At 44.2% G+C, this 26039-nt stretch overlaps 1 protein-coding gene across 1 annotated transcript in view; it reads right to left on the bottom strand.

Moving 5' to 3' along the window:
- Positions 1 to 1321: 1321 nt before the first annotated feature.
- The window catches only part of LOC108931926 (histidine-rich glycoprotein-like), a 36135-nt gene continuing 11417 nt past the window's right edge, over positions 1322 to 26039 (bottom strand). The window contains exon 6 of the mRNA XM_029246944.1: positions 1322 to 2237. Coding sequence (XP_029102777.1) covers positions 1385 to 2237 — 853 coding nt within the window. The 3' untranslated portion in view covers positions 1322 to 1384. The remainder of the gene's footprint in view (positions 2238 to 26039) is intronic.

Genomic DNA, 26039 nt, shown 5'->3' with positions numbered 1-26039 from the left:
GGTCTCCGAAGTGGTTGTAAGTGTTGTGGTGGTTGGCGGCTCGGTAGTGGTTTCCAAAGTGGTTGTAGGTGTGATGGTGGTTGGTGGCTCTGTAGTGGTTTCCAAAGTGGTTGAAGGTGTGATGGTGGTTGGTGGCTCGATAGTGGTCTCCGAAGTGGTTCTAAGTATGGTGCTGGTTGGGGGCTCGGTTGTGGTCTCCGAAGTTGTTGTAAGTGTTGTTGTGGTTGGCGGCTCGGTTGTTGTCTCCGAAGTGGTTGTAAGTGTGGTGGTGGTTGGGGGCTCGGTAGTGGTTTCCAAAGTGGTTGTAGGTGTGATGGTGGTTGGTGGCTCGGTAGTGGTCTCCGAAGTGGTTATAAGTGTGGTGCTGGTTGGCGACTCGGTTGTGGTTTCCGAAGTGGTTGTAAGTGTGGTGGTGGTTGGGGTCTCGGTTGTGGTCTCCGAAGTGGTTGTAGGTGTGGTGGTGGTTGGGGGCTCGGTAGTGCTCTCCGAAGTGGTTGTAGGTGGGGTGGTGGCTGGGTGCTCGGTTGTGGTCTCCGAAGTGGTTGTAAGTGTGGTGGTGGTTGGGTGCTCGGTTGTGGTCTCCGAAGTGGTTGTAAGTGTGGTGGTGGTTGGGTGCTCGGTTGTGGTCTCCGAAGTGGTTGTTGGTGTGGTAGTGGTTGTGGGCTTGGTTGTGGTCTCTGAAGTGGTTGTAGGCGTGATGGTGGTTGACGGCTCGGTTGTTGTCTCCGAAGTGGTTCTAAGTGTGGTGGTGGTTGGGGGCTCGGTTGTGGTTTCCGAAGTGGTTGTAGGTGTGGTGGTGGTTGTGGGCTCTGTAGTGGTTTCTGAAGTGGTTGTAGGTGCTGTGGTGGTTGTGGTCTCGGTTGTGGTTTCCGAAGTGGTTGTAAGTATGGTGCTGGTTGGGGGCTCGGTTGTGGTCTCCAAAGTGGTTGTTGTTGTGGTGGTGGTTGTGGGCTCGGTAGTGGTCTCTGAAGTGGTTGTAGGTGTTGTGGTGGTTGTTGGCTCGGTAGTGCTCTCCGAAGTGGTTGTAGGTGTGGTGGTGGCTGGTGGCTCACTTGTGGTCTCCGAAGTGGTTGTACGTGTGGTGGTGGTTGTGGGCTCGGTAGTGGTTTCTGAAGTGGTTGTAGGTGCTGTGGTGGTTGTTGGCTCGGTAGTGCTCTCCGAAGTGGTTGTAGGTGTGGTGGTGACTGGTGGCTCACTTGTGGTCTCCGAAGTGGTTGTACGTGTGGTGGTGGTTGTGGGCTCGGTAGTGGTTCCTGAAGTGGTTGTAGGTGCTGTGGTGGTTGGCGACTCGGTTGTGGTCTCCAAAGTGGTTGTAGTTGTTGTGTCGGGTGGTGGCTCGGTAGTGCTCTCCGAAGTGGTTGAAGGTGTGGTGGTGGCTGGTGGCTCACTTGTTGTCTCTGAAGTGGTTGTAGGTGTTGTGGTGGTTAGGGGCGTAGTAGTGGTACTTGCAGTGGTGGTAGATCTGGTGGTTGTGCGGGGCGTGGTAGTGGTACTCGCAGTGGTTGTAGATCTGGTGGTCGTGCGGGGCGTAGTAGTGGTCCTCGCAGTGGTTGTAGATCTGGTGGTCGTGCTGGGCGTGGTAGTGGTCCTCGCAGTGGTTGTGGATTTTGTGGTCATACGTGGCGTTGTAGTGGTACTCGCAGTGGTTGTTGATCTGGTGGTCGTACTGGGTGTGGTAGTAGTCCTCGCAGTGGTTGTAGATGTGGTAGTCGTGCGTGGCGTAGTAGTGGTACTCGCAGTGGTTGTAGATTTTGTGGTCGTGCGGGGCGTAGTAGTGGTACTCGCAGTGGTTGTCGATCTGGTGGTCGTGCTGGGCGTAGAAGTGGTACTTGCAGTGGTTGTAGATGTGGTAGTCGTGCGTGGCGTAGAAGTGGTACTCGCAGTGGTTGTAGATGTGGTGGTCGTGCGGGGCGTGGTAGTGGTACTCGCAGTGGTTGTAGATCTGGTGGTCGTGCTGGGCGTAGAAGTGGTACTTGCAGTGGTTGTAGATCTGGTAGTCGTGCGGGGCGTGGTAGTGGTCCTCACAGTGGTTGTAGATGTGGTGGTCGTGCGGGGCGTGGTAGTGGTCCTCGCAGTGGTTGTAGATCCGATGGTCGTGCGGGGCGTGGTAGTGGTCCTCGCAGTGGTTGTAGATCCGGTGGTCGTGCGGGGCGTAGTAGTGGTCTTTACAGTCGTAATAGATCTGGTGGTTGTCTGGGGCACAGTATTGGGCATCATAGTCGTAGATGTGATGACCGCTGCAGTGCGTAAAGAATTTGTCAGTCACAACTTGCTTTGACATTTTTTCATTTGTCCAAATTTCAAATCACATGCATGTTTTGGAATAACTGATGCACGACTGGCTACTTATATTCACACTGAAATCAAGTGTCAGTATAATTTAAACTGCCTTTTAAATCCATGCAAAACCTGCTTTCTGCAGTGTATATAAAACACTCTTCTTTCTCTATTTGTTTATATAGACTATTTAAATATAATGCTTCATGTTTATTCAGTGCAGCAAAAATTAACATGAAATATTTGCTTTTTTCCTTAACCTAATGTCTCAATATTCTTAACAGAGTTTATTAATAAAGGAAGAAGGTTCTAAATGGATGACAGCACTAAATAAGCATTACATGAAAGTTTTGACATTTTTCCATGATTTCCTGAGAGAACAGGGAGATTACCTGGTGCACTCTGTGGGTGTTTGTGTGAGTGTTAAACTCAACGCCAGTCTCTCACCACTTATGTGGACATCTCAGAATAAACTTAATAAGTTTCAACAGTTTTAAAAAATACACACACACACACACTTTCAGAACCGCTTGTCCCATACGGGGTCGCGGGGAACCGGAGCCTACCCGGCAACACAGGGCGTAAGGCCGGAGGGGGAGGGGTCACACCCAGGACGGGATGCCAGTCCGCCACAAGGCACCCCAAGCGGGACTCGAACCCCAGACCCACCGGAGAGCAGGACCAGGTCCAACCCACTGCGCCACTGTCCCCCCAAAAGAAAAACATTTAATCTAAAATATTTCAAAATTAAGATCTTAAATCATGTAATTCACATTTAAAACATTTACCTGACAACCTGCATTTTAGGAGTATTTGACCTGACAGCCCCTTTCACTTTCTTTTTGTTGTTTGCTTTTGTGCAGATTATGGACATCAGTTCAGTGGTCTTGAGAGCAAATTAATGTAGTGGAATTCCAAAGGTAGGTTTGCTATAAATGCAGTTACCAAGAGTATAACAGAGCAGAAACACCCTTTAATCCATACCTTTAAGACCCCTCGTGATGGTTCACAGCCTACTTCTCTCCTTCGCGGGATTATTTCATAAATTACATATGGCGAAGTTTAAGATGAATGTGCGAATCAACTATTTTGTAATAAGTAATTACACACACACACACACACACACACACACACACACACACACACACACACATATTTTCTGAACCGCTTGTCCCATACAGGGTCGCGGGGAACCGGAGCCTAACCCGGCAATCATCAAGGTGAAATTAGACTTTCACTACAACTTTCAACATCCCCTTTTCAACCCGAAAAGCAATGTCTCATGCAGTACATACAGTATATTATCACAGTATATTATTATTTACTATTTTCATGATGATTACACACACACACACACACACATTTACAGAACCGCTTGTCCCATACGGGGTCACGGGGAACCGGAGCCTACCCGGCAACACAGGGCGTAAGGCCAGAGGGGGAGGGGACACACCCAGGACGGGACGCCAGTCCGTCACAAGGCACCCCAAGCGGGACTCGAACCCCAGACCCACCGGACAGCAGGACCGTGGTCCAACCCACAGCGCCACCGCACCCCTCATGATGATTAAATTATTTAAATAAAATGGTTTACCATTCTGGGCCTTGATGTCCTTACCTAGTAAAACATGAAAATGAAAGTAAGGGTATTAAAAAAAAAAACATTCTGCAAAAACACCCATTGATAAAATTCTTTGCATGCACTAAACCTACAAGTGAAAATACATATTGTCATATAATATGCAAAATTTTTTATTAATTCAGAATCTGAATACAGTGCCCATCTAGCATTTCTGAATTTGCACACAGCTATTTTTAAGCATTTTGTCTCAGGTATTGTATTAAAAACATCTATTCTACTTAACAGAACAGGTATTCTGTTAAAAGTATAACAAGATTTCTAAGATTCAGTAGTGCTAAACATGTAAAGTACACGCATTATTACTCGACTAGACAAGCTGTGAATCAGACTTATGGTATGTATGTATGAAGTGTAATTCTGTACGATAAACCTGTAGAGTAAGATTTCATCTGAGCTCACTGTGAACCTTTAGTGTACAGAGTGTGATCACAAAGTTCTGAGATGTCTGCAGAAATATGTTTTTCTGCCAAAAAATCACAATGAAGCTGAAGGAAATGATCTTTGATGATATTCCGAGCATAGATAATAACCAGAAGAAAGATGTCAGTCAAATCACAGCTTTAGACTGTCAGCACTTCCCAAAAAAATTACAGGAACACTGGGAAAAATGCATATCATCTGGGGGAGATTATTCGGATAGGGACACTATGGAAATTATATTTATACAGTAATTGAAATAGAAATCTTAGAACTTTTTGAACACACTTGTCCATCTGTACTGTAAGTCTGAATTGAAAGCTTCTATTTCATGAACTATTGTACCTTTGCGCTTATAAGTATATCAGATATCTGCTACTTAATTCAAACTGAAGTAAATTTCATAGATGTCGATGGACTTACAGAGGAGGAGCAGCTGCAGCACACACAGATTTACCAGGAAACCCATAGTGCTTCACGGGGGGTCTAGTGTGGTGAAAGGCAACAACAGGCATCTTCAAATTCATGCATTCATTCATTAATTCATGCATTCATTCACATATGTTAAAAAAAAGATTCTATTGAAGATTCTGCACTTGAACAATATCGCTACTTTTTTTGCCCTCCGAATAACACAAATTATGCTCCTGCTCAAACGCAGACTGATGCAGCTAATCCTTAGTGGAACAACATTATATGTTTAGTCTGAGTTTTTTCTCTAATTTTGTTTGCCTGAACACAGTGAAAATATACAAACAAATCTCATCAACTCATTCCATCTCTGCAACAAGAACCTCAAAGTTTTGATTCCCGTAAACCTGTTACGCTACCATGGTAATTAGTGTAAATCATTCAGCTAATCATTTGCAGGTTAAATGAGATACTATCTTTCTTTATGTAACATGATATTGTTACTTCTTTATGTAATTTGTACTTTCTGTCTGAAAAGGTAGAGTGCTATGGCCAGATATACTTCCCCACATGCTTATTATACTCAGTGCTGCACTAATATTCAAAACCATTAGATTTAAAAAGACCTGGACAACATTAAAAAAAAATTAAGATCATGCTATGAAATTTTTGCTTTTACATCTTAGCCTTTGTATAAATGTTTTCATGTTCCATGACAATAAAAATTAAATGTTAGCAGAAAAGTCTTACTTCCAATTTTACAATTTATCAGATAGAATCATTATTTAAAATTTGGTTACAGATTAATTACACAATTTCAGTTAAGCCAGTGATTTATTTTTACACTTGATGCAGACAGCCCCAAAAACATTTCAGTTAAACCAATACCATAGTAAATTAACAAATAAATAAATAAAATAATCGGTGCCTCCTTTCACAACAAATCGATATATGATATATTACAAAATGAATTCTTTCCTTACAAAATGAATTAATTATTTCCTTACCTGGAAGGTCCACGTGTCTATGAAAAACAGGCATTGGTAGTGCCATTTATAGTTTTATGTAGGGGTTGGTTCTGGTGTGGAAAAAAAAAACTGTTTCCTTGTCTATTTACGTAAACAGGAAGTAAAAGAAAATCCTTAGGAATCACTGTCTGAAAAAATTAATGTCTTAATTAAGTACATTTATTAAAGTTGTTTTCTCACATGGACACTGAAAATATTTGTGATGAAAAACAATAATATACATGAAGTTTATCACAATGGGCACTGAAACTGTAATTCGGTCATTGTTTTCCATTGAAGAGCTCCAGGGTACAGCTGGTAGTGTCATGGTTACAACAGTTGTCTTTGACCCAAAGGTTGCAGGTTTGAACCCTCTGGCTGTAGTATCCCTGAGCAAAGTACTTGCCCTAGAATTGTTCCAGAAACATTACCCAGTTGTATAAATGGGGGAAAAAGCTATAGGTAGACTAACATTGTAAATCACTTTGGAGAAAAGTATCAGCTAAACACAAATTTTAATTGTGTTTAATTTAACACCTGGAGAAAAAAAAAAAAAAAAAACAGACTGACATTAACCTGAAAAAGATATTTATATTTTTCCTTTTTGAATCATAGATAGGTGTATGTTACATTTATCTTGCAAAATAATTCTCTTCTGGGGAACATCCTCAAAATAAAATTCCTTGCCAACTGGTTAGACCTGATTGTAAGGATTCCTCCAGCTCCGTCAACCACTTTGTTCAGTCATTAGAACAAGTTGCGAGTCAATTTTTTCATAAGCTCCCCGCCTTTTACGAAAAGTGTCTGAGTGCTTGCGGGGCAACTGGATTCCTGTATGCGGGAAACCTTTTGTTTCCATTGTTATCATGATCCTGTCAGAACAATTAACTCTGGTGGTAAAAGCTATCAGCACATTACACCTGCATGGTGCCCAGCTCCACATGCGCCTCCTACAATTACAGCCATCAAAGGTATTAAGGCACAAATTACAAAGCCTGCTTGGATCTTTAATTTCAGTTCTGGCTCTGATGTGGTGGAATGACCTCCCAACCTCACTCAGAACTGCTGAATCTCTGTCCACATTTAAAAAGGGTTTTAACACTCACCTTTTCCAGACTCACTTCTCCCATGAACTCATGTTCATGTAATGTGTAAATGTTCATGCTCTCTAACTTTCCGATCATAACTGTTGAACAACGAATAACACTTCACACAGCGACTTGTGTGATAAAATGTAAATGTTACAAAAAAATGCTAATTATTAGGAATGCCATTTGGTTTCTGTAGCGATGAAATTTGTATGGGGTGGGGTTGCAAGCCTCACGTCAAACCTTCCCCCTTCTGCAGCCGGGCTTGGAATCAGGCTTGGACCATCTTCGGTGAAGTCGATGGCCCTATGCTCTGACTGGAATGAAGAGGATTAAAGATGCGATTAGGAATTTTCGATATTCAGATATAGTTTTATGCAGCTACTCGTCTGATGAACATTGGTTCAAATGGTGGAAAATAAGAAACTAACTGTACTTTAGAATCACACATCTGTCTCTACATCTCTCTTTCTGGTAATATAATGAACATATTGTATTTTCTATTAAATGTATGGGTTCGGGGCTCGTTGCTACGGGCTGTTCGTTCCCTGTATGACCGGAGCAGGAGCTTGGTTCGCATTGCCGGCAGTAAGTCAGACCTGTTCCCGGTGCATGTTGGACTCCGCCAGGGCTGCCCTTTGTCACCGATTCTGTTCATTATTTTTATGGACAGAATTTCTAGGCGCAGTCAGGGAACGGAGGGTGTCTGTTTTGGTGGCCGCGAGATCTCGTCTCTGCTTTTTGCGGACGATGTGGTCCTGTTGGCTTCATCAAGTCAAGACTTGCAGCGTGCACTGGGGAGGTTTGCAGCCGTGTGCGAAGCGGCGGGGATGAGAATCAGCACCTCCAAATCCGAGGCCATGGTTCTCAGTCGGAAAAAGGTGGATTGCTCCCTCCGGGTTAGGGGGGAGTTGCTCCCTCAAGTGGAGGAGTTTAAGTATCTTGGGGTCTTGTTCACGAGTGAGGGAAAAATGGAGCGGCAGGTCGACAGACGGATCGGTGCGGCGTCTGCAGTAATGCGGTCATTGTACCGGTCTGTTGTGGTGAAGAGGGAGCTGAGTCGTAAGGCGAAGCTCTCAATTTACCGGTCGATCTACGTTCCTACCCTCACCTATGGTCATGAACTCTGGATCATGACCGAAAGAATGAGATCGCGGATACAAGCGGCAGAAATGAGTTTCCTCCGCAGAGTGGCTGGGCGCACCCTTAGGGATAGGGTGAGGAGCTCAGTCACCCGGGAGGAGCTCGGAGTAGAGCCGCTGCTCCTCCGCATCGAGAGGAGCCAGTTGAGGTGGCTCGGGCATCTGTTCCGGATGCCTCCTGGACGCCTCCCTGGGGAGGTGCTCCGGGCTTGTCCCACTGGGAGGAGGCCTCGGGGCAGACCCAGGACACGTTGGAGAGACTATGTCTCCCGGCTGGCCTGGGAACGCCTTGGGGTTCCCCCAGAGGAACTGGAGGAGGTGTGCGGGGAGAGGGAGGTCTGGAGTACTCTGCTCGGACTGCTGCCCCCGCGACCCGGCCCCGGATAAAAGCGGAGGAAGATGGATGGATGGATGGATGTAGCTTTGGAGAAAAGTGTCTGCTAAATGAATACATGTAAATGCACACACACACACCTCTTCTGAAACCACTTGTCCCATACGGGGTCGTGGGAAACCGGAGCCTACCCGGCAACACAGGGCGTAAGGCCAGAGGGGGAGGAGACACACCCAGGACGGGATGCCAGTCCGCTGCAAGGCACCCCAAGTGGGACTTGAACTCCAGACCCACTGGAGAGAGAAAGCAATAATGAAGTATATAAAGATCCCACTGTCGTTTGGAGTTTTTTGTTCCTTTCCTCCGTGGTCAAGTGGCTTACTTACATCTTCAGTAATTACATATTTATTGTAATAATTTAATGTATTAACAACTTTTTATTTGTATTATGCCTTTGATCTTTTTTCAGCACTTTCTGTTACTGTTAGAATAGCTTGATAAAAATAAATTGAATGAAAAATCCATCTGAATCACTGTCGAAGCAAAAGAAGTTCAACCTGTATTTCTAAAAATAATAATCCTACTGGAAAGTTCAGATGACTTCAGTTTTAATCCGCTGACAGGTACAAAAGTTCAAAGAAGTACAGACAGGTGTATTGGACTGTGAGGAATCCACTCAGATCAGAATCAACTCACAGAACGTGGCTTTTTTTTTGCAAACTGCATGAGCCTATAAATCAGCATCTGCAGTTACTGTAAAAAATATCAATGCTATATGAATGCCACACACACATTTTAAATATTATATATTTCTTTATGATGCATTCTATAGAGTTGGACTTTTTAAGATCAAGCAAAAAATGCATTTCCAAAAGTATTGTAAGGTTTGTGAATGAGCTAGGTTTACTTTCAGGTGGTTGGATTGACAACATGGTGACAATATTTCAAACATCAACTATGTGCAATCTCTTCTTAACATTAAAACTCAGACTCAGAAATAACCAACAGCATGTTATTATTACTCTCTCTGGATCGGGTTCCTGGCGTGGAGGAGGGGCTTGCGTGATCTAGCGATCTACAGAGCTATATCGTTGGGAGCAGTATGCTCCTGGTAGGGTCTCTCAAGGCGAACCGGTCTGGAGTGACAATTCAGACTAACACAATCCAAAAAACCCCATGAAAAAAGTAAACAGGAGAACGTTTACCCTGCCTGGAATAGGGTGGAAGGAATTTACCGAGGAAGACAGGGCTCAAGGCCGAAGTCGGAGGGGACACACCCAGGATGGGGCCCCAGTCCCTTACAAGGCACCCTAAGCAGAGCTTGAACCTCTGATCCTGTGGCCAAACCCACGCCACCATGCCCTTCCAATAATAACAATAATAATGTGATTACCTGTGGGATAAGCCAACAAACCAATTGTCCCAAGCAGGATTGCAGTGTGACAGAGCCAATCCCAGAAACACTGAGTACAAGGCTGAGGGGGGGGCACACCAGTCCATCACAGGCCCACAACTAGGTACCCAGGCACAAAGCCAGGTAAAGGTACTGGAGCAACTGCAGGCCAAGCAACTTGCTCAAGGGGACTGCAACTGGAGGCAGAAAGGAAACTGGCAACCTTGGGGGCCAAAGGTAGCCACTCCAACCATGATGCCACCAGCCATGAGAATAAGCAGTTTCCCAATGGAAACGTGTATATGCAGTACAGTAGATTTTATATGTAGATCTAAAAAGGCAATTACAAAAGACAGAGATGAATGATAATGTACAGTGCTGATATTTAATCTTCCCTTTCATTTTAATAGACTAGAAAACAGTGCATTCCAAACATGGCTGTGCATGACAAGCACTGATACTGTAATTGTGACAACACCAATGGTTTCTATGTGGGTAATCCCTTCCTGTCTGGACTGTGCTCTTCAGTAGTTGTGAAAGTGTGTGTACTAATGAGAAATATTAAAGCAGGGAATGTAGGAGTGGAAGAAGTGATCATTTAGAAAAAGCTTAACATGCAGCGGGAGGGGTGTGGTGGTGCGGGGGGTTGGACAGGGTCCTGTTCTCAGCTGGGTCTGGGGTTCGAGTCCCACTTGCAGTGCCTTGCCGTGGACTGGTGTGCCACCGGGGTGTGTCCCCTCCCCCTCCAGCCTTACACCCTGTGTTGCTGGGTTAGGCTCCAGCTCCCCATGACCCTGTATGGTTCAAGAGGTTCAGACAGTACATGCGTATGTGTGTTAACATGCAGGTTATGTTGCAGTAGTTCTTTCATTTCCAGGTAATGAGCTCACAACATTAGAGTTTTTTTTTTTTTTTGTAGATGTGCAGACATGCATATTTCAGTTTAGTAGCAATGAGAATTTTTAAGCTCTTGAGTGCCATCAAAGAAAGAAGTCAGTGGAAGGTAAGGATGTCCTGTCACTGTTGCTCTTATTTTGTATCTAACAGACACAACATTTACATTTACGTAACACCCATACAAAACATGCTCTTCACAACAGAGTTCTGTTGAAGTGCAACACGGTCTGATCAAAAGAGATTTCATGGGACCTCAGAGTAAGAGTTACTGAAGCTCACACGTACTTATGGTATAAATGGTGCTTTGAGGGATCGAAACAACTGAAACAAATGATTTAGGAAAAGATTGAAACTGACGGAATATTCAGAACTTCACATCACATGACTGGGCTGAAAAGTGTCTCCTCATTCATCTTCCTTCAAAAACCCTACATACTTAATGTAAAACATTTTTATGAAATGAAGGCAGATCGACCACAGCAGCTCAGCTACTTCATCAGGTTTACGTATGACACCCTCCCAGTCCTGAAACCTTTTCCAGCAGGTACGACTCCAAACAAAAGTGCCCCCTCTGAGATGTCCCAAAAGCAAGCCACCACACATCCTATCTAGCTGCCAGACTGACTGAGCCCTGTGGAAGCTTCTGGAACTCCTGGAGACAAATGGACATCATTTAAACAAAAATCACCCACCCCGCTGATCTGCTTTGTCAAGCAAGGACAGGTAGCACAGGGCATCAGACGCAGGGAAAAGAGAACAATGTTTGCTCCTGAAAACATGACAGTAGATCTCCATCAGCAGCTTTTGTTTCCCAGCAAAATTATGAAAACCCCTCTAGCTAATTATCATGGAAAGGTCAGAACATCCAAAACGGTCTTCATGAGGAAGCTAACTAACCTGTGTGAGGAAGGGTTGGAGGCAGCCTATGAGAGGAATAGGTAGAAATACTTTGAGCTTGTAGCCCATTGTAGGGAAGAAAGATGGAGGGCAATCATCTATTTAGTGGAGCGGGAACATTGATGCTCTGGGGGCACTTTCACTCAGTGTCAACTGAGGGATGTTGGCGTGAAGTATATATGCAACTGCTTTCACATATATGGGCTTTAAAGAAGAATAAAGTAACACATCACATCAAATCTGGCAAAAATTCCAAAGCAAAAAATTCACAAATAGATCTATTATCTTGTGAAATAACCACTTCCTGAAGCTGCGCTTTATGGAAGTGTTAAAATGTGTTATCCAACAGCAAAACTGGTAAGTCCTGATTGTACAAAAATTCTTGCAGGCTAACAATGGGCTTGTCACAACTACGCCCGCACCTTAACTAGCATCACCTGGCTCCAATTACTCACCTGGCTTCAATCGGAGCACCTGCCTACAAAATACACCATTCTACCACTTTCAAGTTGTGGAATCTCACATGAGATAAAGGTCCCAGCTGTACTCTCCAGCATACCTTGTTTGCTTACCCCCATCCTGCTCCCTGCAATTCCCCTGTTCCTCTCCATGGCTTTTTGGCAATGATCGCCTGCCTCATCCATGACTTCAGATCCTTGCCTCTGTTCAGTTTGCTGATTGACCAACCATTCGCCCGACTGAGAGAACAAGGACAGTTCTTTGATACTGATTAGATGATCCTGGACTTGGGTCCAGCCTCCTCTGTTTTGTGTGACAGGGCTAGTTTGTCGAGCTGTGATTCTGCTGCATACATTATGAAACCCAGATACTGAGTTATCTTTAAGCTCCAGGTTGCTGTCATGGTGACCAAAAAAGGGTGTTAGACCCAAGTGCATGAGCTGTCATTTGGTGGCGATAGCGCAGGGGCAGGCAGAGTTGTGGTAAAAATAATTAGGAAGGATTTTTTTCAGGGTGATCAGGAAGAACCTGAGGTCCTCCTGGGGGCAAGCCCTGACCTCCATGTGCAGTGACATGGTGTGGGAGTGCACCACCCCGGTTCCTAAGGGCTACCCATCCAGAGTGGTAATGAGTAATATTACGTCACCCCCGTGTTTAAGGATGCGATGTCCATGAAGCAGCCAGCTGCTCCTGAATCCATCAATGTGAGCACATATACCTGATCCCCTTCCCAGGGCAGGACTATGGACAGTGTGAGTTGTGTGTCAAGGTGAAGGATCTACTGATTTTAGCTGTGGAAAAGACTCCCTCTGGTGGTCAAACAGGGCAGTCAACACGGAACACTGTCCTTCCTCAGTCATCAGACACCCTCATACAATCTGCATGGATTCCAGGGAGGGCTGCATTGGGATTGCGGGGTTTGGTCACGGGCCAGGTTGATCAGGGCAGCAGCCATCTCAACAAATCAGTCAAAAAACCAGTCCTCCCCCCGGTAGACAAGTTCAGCTCAGATGTGTGAGGAGGGAGGGTCAACAGCTCCATGAGGCAGATAATCCGGCTCTCCCCCCTGTTGAGCGCATGCGGTAGGCTTGCAAACACCACCATGCGCGCGCAGACACACACACACACATTTTCTGAACCGCTTGTCCCACATGGGGTCACGGGGAACCAGAGCCTACCCGGCAACACAGGGTGTAAGGCCGGGGGGGGGGAGGGGACACACCCAGGATGGGACGCCAGTCCATTGCAAGACACCCCAAGCGGGACTCGAACCCCAGACCCGCCGGAGAGCAGGACCCGGTCCAACTCACTGCGCTACTGCGTCCCCACCCACCACCATGCATTGTGTAATAAACCCTTTGCACTTGTCAGGGGCGCAGTTGTACCTCTCGGGGGTTGCCAGCTGTGGATCTGCAGTGGGAATGGTGGAGCGGCTTCGATGGGCAGCTCCACTGGGTCTGTTTGCGAAGCAGAAATTTCTTTCATGGTGACCACAAAAGGGCACCAGACCCAAATGTGTGAGCTGTCGTTTGGTGCAGGCAGAGTCATGGTAAAAAACAAGCAAGAGTTGCTGAGGTGCATACGTCGGTAAAGGGGAGTAGCCAGTAGACAGGGTCCAATAAACTATGCTGAAGGTCCAAAGCCAGAAGAGCAAAACAAGGGTCATAAGGGGAGGCAAGAAGGTGGTTCGCTAGGTAGCTGCAGTTGCTCAAAGGAGCAACTGTTAATTGAATTGTTAGAAACTTTGAGTAGGTAGCCTAAAGTCATCAGTGTAAATTGTCTTTACACTCAGTGTTAATCATAGGCTCAAGCAGGGTTGTCCTGTGTAACCTTTCGTTTTCGGTAATATAAATATGAATATTATGATCTATTTTCATGATTGCATGTACTATACTGTAGTAGTCATTACTGCAAGTAGGGAAGAAAAAAGAACAGAAACTTTGTATGTGGATATGACACTTTGAGATACTAGTACATGTATAAAAATAATCTTGAAGTTAAAAGCTGACTATCATGCAAAAATGTGCAAATGAAATCAATTTCTTTCAGAAATAAAAAGAAACAAAATCACTGTCACACCCCTGGGATCAAGCTGAGCGACCTCACCTGCACCTTGTTAACCCAGTCCGGTAAAGGGAGCTCCATGACCGCACAACGTTCCGGATTCTTGCAAACGCCACCTTGTGTGGATTTTGCAGTTTCAGCGGTTTCTCCTTGCCTTAGTCCCTGCTTTGTGTTCGATCTGCTGGCTTGTGACCCTCGCATGTTCGCCTGACTTCTGAGACTATCACTGTGGGGCCGGGGGCGGTGGCACAGCGGGTTTGACTGGGTCTTGCTCTCCGGTGGGTCTGGGGTTAGAGTCCTGCTTGGGGTTTCTTGCGATGGACTGGTGTCCTGTCCTGGGTGTGTCCCCTCCCCCCCAAGCCTCACGTCCTGTGTTGCCAGGTTAAGTTCCAGCTCCTCGCAAACCCATATGGGACAAGCAGTTTCAGAAAATGTGTGTGTTATTATTACAACAGTAACAGGTAATCCTTATAGTGTTATTAATCACATGTAACATTCATATCCTCTCTTGGCTGAGCTGTTTGTAATGATATTGCCATTCAAGAAAACTTCATAACTGCAACATTTAGGCTTAAGTTGAAGTTTACCTTTGCGTTTTTGGCTTGTTTTAGCTTTTTAATTCTTTTCTATGACTCATTATTATGACAGATATAGGAACACAATGGTAAAAAGTCAGCACATTTCTGAGAGGTGCTTGCAAGCCAGCACATGGCTATGTCATTTAGGGATGCGTAAAAGCCATACCTACCCTAAGAAACCCACACACACTATCTGAAACCACTCCTCCTGAGAAGGGGCGCAGCAAGCCGGAGCCTAACCCAGCAACACAGAGTGCAAGGCTGGAGGGAAAGGGGTCACACCCAGGATGGGGACGCCAGTCTGTCGCAAGGCACCCCAAGGAGGACTCGAACCCCAGACCCACTGGAGAGTAGGCCCTGGCTAAACCCACTGCGTCACCGCGCCCACCTGTAAGAAACCATACTGTATATTGTATTAAAACACACACACACACACACACACACACACACATTTTCAGAACCACTTGTCCCATACAGGGTCACAGGGAACCGGAGCCTACCCGGTAACACAGGGCGTAAGGCCGGAGGGGGAGGGGACACACCCAGGACAGGACACCAGTCCGTTGCAAGGCACCCCAAGCAGGACTCAAACCCTAGACCCACCAGAAAGCAGGACTGCGGTCCAACCCACTGCGCCACCGCATCCCATTTGTATTAAAATATTTTAGATTATTTTTAGGGGGGTATGGTGGCGCAGTGGGTTGGACCGGGTCCTGCTCTCCAGTGGGTCTGGGGTTCGAGTCTCACTTCGGGGCCTTATGACAAACTGGCGTCCCATCCTGGAAGTGTTTCTAGCCTTACACCCTGACTTGCCAGGTTAGGCTCTGGTTCCACCTGACCCTGTATGGGACAAGCGGTTCAGAAAGTGTGTGTGTGAGAAATGTAGACTATTTTTGTGACTAATACATTTGGAATGTTGTACTAAACTGCTCCGTTCTGTAAATATATTTGTTGTGCCTGCAAGTTAAACGTGTCGTGTGGTCAGTCAGCTGGGCACAAAAACTAAAAAGGAACACAAAAATATATAATTACAGCATAATTTGTGCTTTATTATATCATAATTTTTATGGTGTATTCACAGTTCATTAAAATGCAGCATATCACACCAAGAAAGAAAGAAAGAAGATTCAAAGTACACGAGTTTATTGTCATGTGTACAGTAAACAATTCGTTATACCATACAATGAAATTCTTACTCTGTGAATCCTCTCAGCAGCCTATGACATAAATTGTAAGGACATAAGGAAAGAAAAACACAAGGCATAAATCACAAATTACAAAAATTACTATTAGTGCAAAAATCCAAGAAACAAAGTTATATACGTATATTAAATGCGGAGTGTGCAATGTAAACATGGAAGTCATACATGTGCAGTCCTGCAGAGGTAGATTGGGTCTATTCGCAGTTGAAAGTGGGGGTGTGTATTTATGTGCGCAAGGTATGTGGAGGTAGTCTGTGGTCTCTGATGATATTGGCGTTGTGGATGTGTGTGTGTGTGTAGGACGGATGGGGGGTGGGTCGGTTGACATGTCTCAGGCTCAGAGGGTAATCTGTGTCTACTGTGATGGATGGAGAGGCAGTGGATGGGTGTCGTTCACAAGCCTGATGGCCTGTGGGTAAAAACAGTTTTTCAACCTTGAGGTTCTGGCTCTAACACTCCTGTAGCGTCTGCCTGATGGTAAGGGTGTGAAAAGGCTGTGCTGGGGATGACTGTTGTCCTTGATGATGTTAGTGGCTCTCCTGATGGTTCTGGCCTGGTACAGGCTCTCCAGTGATGGTCAGGGTGTTCCAGCGATGGTTTGAGCAGCTTTCACCACTCGCTGTAGCACCTTACGATCCCGTACTGTGCAGCTTCCAAAGCACACTGTGATAGAGCTGCACACCTATAGACACTTCTGAGGATTCAGCTTGGCATGCCAAATTTCCTCAGCCTTCTCAAGAAGTGCAGACGCTGGCATGATTTCTTGACCAGATGTGTTGTGTTGTGAGACCAGGTGAGATCTTCAGTAATGTGAACACCCAGGAATCTGAAGCTGCTCGCTCTCTCCACCACTGTCTCACCAATATGCAGTGATGAGTGTTGCTCCCTCCTTCTCTGTGGATCGACTATCAACTCCTTTGTTTTGTTGACATTGAGGGAGAGATTGTTGTCGTGGCACCACTTCATTTGGTCAGCCACTTCCCTCCTGTATGCCAACTCATCGCCTCCCATTATCAGTCCAATGACTGTCATGTCATCAGCAAATTTGATGATGCTGGTGTTGTCCTGGGAGGCCACACAATCACGGGTGAAGAGTGCGTAGAGCATGGGGCTCAGCACGCAGCCCTGCGGAGTTCCTGCGTTTATGGTGATTGACCGGGACGTGTGGTTCCCAGTTCTAACGGACTGGGGTCTGCCCGTTAGAAGGTCCAGAACCCAGTTGCAGAGGGAGGGTGGGTGGTACACCAAGATTGTGAAGCTTGTTGATGAGCTTCGAAGGTATCACTGTGTTGAATGCTGAACTGCAATCAATAAACAGCATTCGAACATAGCTGTCCTTGTTCTCCAGGTGGGTGAGGGCAGTGTGTATTGTTGTGCTGATGGCGTCCTCTGTGGATCTTTTCTGTCTGTATGCGAACTGGAGAGAGTCCAGAGTGTCCGGAGTGATGGTCTGGATGTATCTCATCATGATTCTCTCAAACCGCTTCATCACTATTGGAGTCAGAGCAATGGGTCGGTAGTCATTGAGGCAGGATGCTTTGTTGTTTTTTGGCAGCGGCAGGATACTGGTCCTCTTTAAGCAGGTGGGAATTGAGGCTTGTGCAAAGGACAGATTGAATATATGGGTCAAGACATCAGCTGGCACCAATGAGCAGGTTCTAAGTACGTGTCCAGGGATGTTGTCTGGGCCGGCTGATTTCCATGGGTTTGTTTTCCCAAAAGTCTATAGATGTGACCGTGAATGGTGGATTCTGTGTGTTCCCACCAGTCAGTTTAGCGCCCAGTGGTTTGTAGTTGAAGACCTCGAAAGAAAGAAAGAAAGAAAGAAAGAAAGAAAGTCAGTCTTATTAAGAGTGACTGTGGGAGACAGAGGGTGAGAGACAAAAAGAAAGGGAAAGAGGAAGAGTGAGAGACAAAGAGGGGGACAGGCAGACAGACAGACAAAGAGAGAGACATAGGAGGGGGTGTAAGAGTGTGTGTCAGTGACAGAGTGACTGTTCCACTGGATGACTGACCCCTTGTGTGATGAAAGTCAGTAGTGAAGGAAAGAGACTAACTATACTTAAGAGTCACACATCTGCAACTATGTCTCTCTTTCTCCTTATGTACTGCACAAATTGTATTTTCTATGAGATGTATGTTGCTTTGGAGAAAAGAATCTGCTAAATGAATACATGTAAACGTAAGAGAGGCAGTGTAATATGGATATTATAGAGAGAGAGAGAAAGGGGAAAAGAGAGAAAAGGGGGAAGGGTGGTGGGAGAGAGAGAGAGAGCGAGAAAGAGAGAGAGAGAATAAGAAAGGTGGAAGAGAGAGATTGTGTGGGGGGGCGGGCACACACAGAGAGTTTAATCGCTGATCCAGGACCAGTGTACCTTTGGAAGTCTTTGCGAGATGAAACAAACCATCACCGCGGCGTGTCTCCGAAATGGAGCGAAGGTAACACAGTCTGGGAAAAAAGAGCTCTCTCAGGTGACCCTGCAGCTGAGCGATCGCGATGTGGTGTTTTAAACAAGAGCAAATCATTTAGAGTTTTGTAAAAGAATGGTTCCTGCCAGCCTGTAGGGTGTACGTTGACAAAGGTTGCTTAATTGTCATTATTTAATTCTTGATTGAAGCTGGAATTTGTTATAGGTGTCACGCTCCCACTCCCACACAACTCAGAGGCACCTGCGGCTGATCAAGGAGCTGGGGTATAAAGGGCTGCATCGAACACGGTGGCTCACGGAACCCCAGTTCAACCTACCTCCACCGCAGCACCAGATCTCGAACTCCTCCATGTCCCTGTTCTCGTGTCCGTCTGCTTTGTGCCTTCATCTCCCAGGTTTCCCCAACCCACAGCTTGTTTCCTGACTACACCTTTTGGATTCTCGCTGAAACGATGTTCGCTCCTTGTTAACCCCCGCTTGTTTATCGACCATGAGTTTTTACCTGTCCCTTGAATAAAACCTGTTCACCTGCACTTGGGTCCGTCGCCTCTCTGCCGGTTGGCGAGCATGATAATAGGCTGCACTGGGCCTAACGCGGGCGTTTCATGCAGGAGAAAAAAGGTTCCACTGAGAAAATGTAACATGAGCTGCTTGTATTAAAAAACTCTTTTATTTGTGCACTTAAAGCGTTTCAGTGCTGTGTTTTCGTGAAACTGGGGAGGTGGTGGCGCAGTGGGTTGGACTGGGTCCTGCTCTCTGGTGGGTCTGGGATTCAAGTCCTGCTTGTGGTACCTTGCGACAGACTGGTGTCCTGTCCTGGATGTGTCCCCTCGCCCTCCAGCCTTATTGCCCTGTGTTGCCAGGTTAGGCTCTGGCTCCCTGTGACCCTGAATGGGACAAGCAGTTCAGAAAGTGTCTGTGTGTTTTTGTAAAACCTCCAAAGGACTGTAACTTCCTTTCAGATACCACAGTTTTGGCAATGAGGATGGGATGTTTTACTGTAAAGAAACAGAATTCTGAGTAACTTAGGCGAGGCTTGGGGCAGGGAGAGCACTGAACACAGTGATGGCGAACAGAGCTGGTCAAAAATAGCTTTCAGTAAGCCAGAGGATTTCCACTTGGAGGAAAGTGAGGAATAATTTGATGCCTATTTGGAAAGGCTCGAGCAATATTTTGCAGTAAACGCACTGAAAGACACTGATGAAACAACGAAAGCGGTAGGGAGGACACACCCAGGATGGGATGCCAGTCTGTCGCAAGGTACCCTAAGCAGGACTTGAACCCCAGACCCTCCAGAGAGAAATCACAGGCTTTACTTTACAGTGTTTTTACTTTGCAGTTTTTTTTGGTCCATCCAGCATTTCTGTACATCTGTAGCTCAGCAAAGGCACCTTTCTTTGGTAGAAGAGCAGTTACTGTAATTACACCTGCAATAGAGCCCAGACCAGGTCTCTTGAGATCCAAACCCAGACCAATAGTAAACCACACATGACTCATTCTGATAAGAACAACATGAAGTCAAGACAGAAATCTGGTGAGATGTGACTCTGAAGATCCAGATCAAAATAAAAATTGTGCATCTATCAAGCGGATACCACACGTTGAGTTTTGCACAAGTGTACCTGCTACAAAAAGATATTTATTATGCAGAAGTGTTCACTGCTTTTTAATGCTTGTTGCACATTGACAAATTTCATCAGAATTATTCTGGTCTAGCTTTGTTAATCATTGCAAACTACATAAAATACTTGCTTTACGGGGTGCAGCATATAACTTATATCATAAGTGACTATAAAAATGAAACGAGTGTTGTATAGGCAGTCGTGTGTCATTCCTTCTACTAAAACCATTAAATTTGTACAACACAGAGTACATCACCTCTTTTACTTTACAGTTTTACATAAGTTCTTAATGAAACAGTGGCAAAATCATGATGATAAAATTCTGCTCACTTCTTATATTTAAAAATGACAAAACTGACATGATGTTAACAAGGTATGAGCAAATTTAAAAGCATAGTTAAGGGTTTCATATCACAATTTATCTGAATGTCCAGAAGCATTGTGTTCTTGTAGAAAAATATATAATAAATCCGTTGGCTTTTACATTTAATTTAAAAGATAGGACTCTTCCCAGACTATTTTACTTTGCCTATGTTATTATTTACCAATATAATTGCCAATTGTAAAAGATTTTTTATTTTCAGTGGAATTAAAGATAATCATCATTGCTCCATCTCAACATCTATTTCTCTAAAATTAATGCCAATATTTGCCTGTTTTTAGTACAACATTGCAGTTCGATCCAAAGATTTTTTACTATGGGGCGTAACCACAATAAACATTGCATGGTTTAAGAGCTTGTATGAAAAAGTTTTTAAACTTTCTGCAAATATTTTGTTTGTGTATGATATGTCTGGATGCACTATGAATATATTCAGCACTATATATTCTCATGACAAAATAATCTCTGGTAATCAGGCAGTAAAGAATAGCAAGAGTTCTAAAGCAGCTATGGAAAGGACTTGAATTATTTGTCTCACAATATAGTTATGCAGCATTAGCACCTCTGTGTGGCTAAACAATAATTAATTATTTCTGATTAATGGTTTTCACTGGATTGTGACTCCACTTCTTATGTATTCTATTTAAAGTACGAGGAGCAAAATACTAAAAGTTATTCAAAAACTGGTTCTACCTGTAATGACAGCTCTGAATTTAAAGAATATCACACATTGCAGCTGCCAAAGTACCACTCATTTATAGATTTCCCTGTAAAATTAAAGCAGAATAACAAAAATCTGTATGTTAAGAATCCAAGGGGAAAATACCTATCTGTAAGGAAGTGACATAAGGATCTACAGAGGTTTTCGTTCAACGCAAGGAGTGTGAGATGGAATGGTTGCTCCTGAGATGCTCTAATGCAGTACAACTGCAGCCACAACTGAGAGTATCAGGGGCAGCAGAGAACTGACAGAAGCTGGAGCACCGGCCACAGAGATCCGCTCCAGGACTTGCGTGTCTGAAAGACAAAATTCAAGTGAACGGCAAATCACTTCAAAGCCATGGCCACAAAAAAAAAGAAACTTACTTCCCTTGTTGTTCTAAGCTAAATATCTCCAGATAATTTTAATTGGTCAAGCAAGAACAGACTAGATACCAAGCTACAGTACATACAGGGAATAATGGCAATTTACCTGTCTGTGTCTGTTGTAAGACAAAAGGGCCAATGGACATGGAAGAAGTGTCCTGGAATTCAACAGACCTCTGAACTCGTTGCTGATTCCCAGGATAGCAGGACTGTAAATGACATATGAAAAATAAACCTTCTGTGATTTTCGTTTGGTCCACAAGTTATGGGTATGCTCATATTCCTTCATTGAAGTTAATGATTTTTGAATAACTCTGTCATACATACCTGCTACACTTGAGAAAAAAAAATTTCAAATTTTTTTTAACTTTTACGATGTAGATTTTTTAAAAGTAATTTTCAGCCTGAATTGCATTCTTGGTGAAAGGTCTAACAACAGGACCTGTAAACTGGAATCTCAGTCAAGACTGCAGTTTCTCATCCACTGCCCACCTACTGGGACCCTCTGGCCAAATCTGACACCTACTATAATTCAAAAAGGACGTGTCGATTTGGACTCACCGTAGAGCAGTTGTTCCCGCTGAGCACACACAAGTGAATCTGGCAATGCAGGAAAATGGTGGTGGTGGTGTTTGATGTGAATGTGAACATCTTGAATGAGAAACGGCTACTGGTGGACACGCCATTCTGCAGAATCTCCACAGTCCCGTCAGCAGGATTGGGGCACCTGTCAGTCAGAAAAACATTAGGGATTGTCTTCAGACTTGAACACTTTTGGCTTCATTAATGAATCACAGTGACTATCTCTGCATGCAACATATTCATGGTAAACTGAACGGCTACTGAAGGCATATGGAAGGTTACTGAAGCTGTGATTAACATCTTAACTGCTTCTTACTTAAGACAATGCGCCCGGAACTTCTTCATTTTGTGTGAGACGTGACAAATTTATATTGTATTCCTTAGACCAAACCATTGTTTATGTGGGTATGAATGGGCAGATGTTCCATTGAGTCAAGTCCAACTCATAGCAAACATTTACTGTGTTTCTAAGATGAGGGAGGAACAGAGGCCATACACCAGTGCCTTATTCTGTCCTTGTTGGTGGGTCCAAACAGAGAGAGAAATACGCATACTCCACACAGCCTGAGCTGGACTTGAACCCCATATCTATCGAGCAGCTGAGGAAATGTAGCTTCCAGCACAACGCTCATGTCTACTGTGTGTGTGCTGTGATCTACATGCACCTTTTTACATCATGTATATGATTTCAAGAGAGCTGTTTGTAGGATTCCACCCTCAGCCGTATCGGCACTTTGTGAATGTAGGCATTACTCTAAGAGTCAGAGAGTCCCCAATATTTAACATTCCCAGTCAGACAAAAGCCACTTAATTCTCCCCATCATGTTTCTCAACAGACATCCAGTGATACTAAGAAGAAGATTTATAGGGAAACGTAAATAGAAGGCTGAAGATATTACTTCATTCTGTAAATCTCTTACAGATCACCAGTGTTATTTCTCTCAATCTAACAGCAGCAGTGATTTAAGGAAAGTATTCATTAAACATTCGCCAAACAACAACGGTGGAAAGAGTATATCAGTCATGAAAATTGTCCGTTGGTCGGCTGATCGTTGCAGTAGTCTAGAGCCAAGGTCCAAGACTGAGGGGGTGGGATGGAACATCGGTCAATTGCAGATTATTAATGAAAAAATCAGCTTCTTCAAACAGAACATGCACATCAGATAATATAAAATTGGTCAAGAGGTCTAGAACACTTACTCCTGCACAATAAGGTCCCAGCGTACACTGCTTAGAGGGTCATTAATGGGTGTGGCCCAGCAGGAGTCAATCACTGTGGCAATTTGCCCGTCGTCCAGTCCCTCAACTTCTACAGCCACGTACACCTGCTGGTTGATAGGCACCTCCATTGTAGAACCTGTGAAGGGCTGCTGGAACTGTGCATCAAGATAAGGAATCATCCTCGTTTGGTAGTGGTTAATGCCTGCTGGTAGATTCTTCCCCAGAATGCTGTTGAGGTCATTAAAAAATAAAAAGTAAATGATCTATAGCCAAGATGTCTAATTTCAATGCACATTTAAATTTGTGTTTATATTGTGTTTGTATTTGACCGTAAGCTTGCATTGTGACTTGAGTTGGTGTTAAAGGGCTGGCATTTGTCCTGTTCGATTGTTCCCAATGCCCCTCCCTGCCTTATCAAAGTAATGACAACGAGCTGCTGAAAATGGAAAGGTGATGACTAAAGGATTTTAAGCAGCTGGTCTGAGGACTGAGGGAGAGACTTTATGGGATGTTGATAAGGAGCCTGAAAAGTGCTCTGGAGCTCCCCAGGGTTTGAGTGACTCTGCCCATTTGATCTGTTATTCTTCTTTGCCTGTTTTTGGTCTCCTTTAGAAGGACCTTGTCATCAGTTTTGTTGGTTTCCTGCTCCAAATAAAGCTGATTTTGTGTGTGACCCTGAATATGTGCTTGATTCTACATGTTCTTTTCTCTCAATTCACACTAGTTTGTATTGGTTTTCTTGTACCAGGCATTCATTACCATACATATTTGACTGCCTTTGTTGATTCTGGACTAATTTCCCCTGGGCTCAACTCACCTCTGCAGTGGATGGATGCCAGTGGACATAGACAGGGACTGAGACAGTAAATATGCACAGCTGAAAGTGACACTGAGAATTTTCGCCCGTCCAATGATAGCTCCCTGTGGGAAGGTCTCTCCATGGATGGTGTTCTGATAGATGAGGTGAGTGCCATTGCTCTGTAGAGGAGAAAATATGGGGCAAAAAGAAGGTGTAACATTGTTTTTGGACTAGTGGTGGACAAAGCTGTTCATTATGGCAGTTACTGGTAGTGAACAACTTCACAAATGAAGTTACAACCACCTGTAAAATTTACTGTAGTACAGCAATGAGAGAAGGAATTTTTCAGTTTTTCTGGAATGCACATTATTGTTATTCCTTCTCATGACATACCGTGAGAGTTGTCCCACAGATGTGATCATCACTGTCGAAGTGAAACTCCACCCTGCCATCGCGCACTGTTCCAGTGCAGTTGGGGTCATTCAGGTGTAATGAATTGGATGGGAAGCCACTTTGAAACAACTGACAGCGAGACAAGGAAATGGTGGCTGAACTGCCGTTACAAATTTCCTTGGAATCTGTGAATGACACCAGTAACCGTGATGTCAAAGGCCAGTGGCAGAGAATATCAGATGAAGAACCATTGATCATTCTGAAATCACCATCATGGACACTTACATTTATTTGTTTAACTGACACTTCTCTGTAAAGCAGCATACAGTGTTCATTATACATGATCATTTACCTTTCTCTAAAGTAATTTTACTGGAGCAACGGAGGGTAAGGACCTTGCTCAAGGGTCCTACAGCTGGAAGTGAGATTCAAACCTGTGACCTTTAGATCTAAAGGCAGTAGCTCTAAGCACTACACTACCAGGCGCCCCTTGACATATAACATGACATGGAGAATTTAATCTTGATGTATGGCTGACATGCCCTTAAAACAATGACCAAAATCAAAGTTGTAAATATGCAATTATGAAGTTAATTTCGTGATACTTAACAATAATATTGTGAAAATGAAATAGACCCACATATATAGAAACAATTAATTTTCACTTTGAGAACCATTATTTTCATACCAAAATATTCAGCATCAGTGTTGTTCTGTTCCCCACTGCAGAGACAGCCATAGACACCATTCCTCTCTCCACACCACTCACTAGCTGTGCACTCCAGCTCATCACAAGGGTCTGTCAGCCCTGTAGAAGAAAGAAGAGCCAAATAAGGTGGCAGTACAGTAGCTCAGCCGAAGGAACATAAAATCTCTGCAAAGATTAACGTCACAAGAAAGGTCTTTGCAGGCCTCCCTATTTCCACCCCGACCATAGAAGAAACAGCGGGCAAGAAAATGAATGGATTAAAGGACTTTGCATGATTGTAACTGAAGGTTGGCAGGGAGGGTAGTGCAAAAAGAAAAGTTATGTTTCTTTTAAAAAGTTATTCAATTAAAATCAAGAATTTACTCTCAGTAGAAAAGTAAAGTGTCAGATTAAAAAAAATTCAATCATTTTACTGTAATGAGTGATGGTAAAGACAATGGAAGAAGACTATCCTCTCGTGACATATGGTGCTGAAAAGGATGCTAAAAATTCCTTGGATGGAACAAGTTAGAAATTATGACGTAGTTAAAAGAATAGATTTACTAAAAATCAACCTCCTCATGAGACTAGCAGAGAGAAAAAACAAAGTCCTGCTTCTACATAACGAGGGTAAAGGAAAGTGACTTAGTTTTGCTCCAGGTCTTGCAAGACAAACTGGAAGGAAGAAGGATAGGGGATAAACGGAAAGTACAAGTTTTGGACAACATCTCACAGCAGACAGACTACAGGGATCAAGCAAAACTTTTTCAGCATTTCAAAGAGACAGACAGACTAGGAAGCAGACAATTTACAGCCTCCGTATGGAATGAATAAATGGAAAAAAGCAGGATTGTGCTGTTTCAGAAGTGTCGGTAACAGAGTAAATGTAACACATTGCTCCCCGCATCTGATGATGGGATATTGCTAAAATGGAGATTTTACCAGTTTTTCCAGCATTTTTTTGTGTGGCTCACTGGTTTCATGATCTGGGAGTTCATTGTACATTGCTGATCATTCAGAGTTTGATGT

Source organism: Scleropages formosus, chromosome 20, assembly GCF_900964775.1.
Source record: "Scleropages formosus chromosome 20, fSclFor1.1, whole genome shotgun sequence".
NCBI classification, from domain to species: domain Eukaryota; kingdom Metazoa; phylum Chordata; class Actinopteri; order Osteoglossiformes; family Osteoglossidae; genus Scleropages; species Scleropages formosus.
Note: the sequence above shows the minus strand (reverse complement) of the source record. Positions and strands in the feature narration are given on the sequence as shown.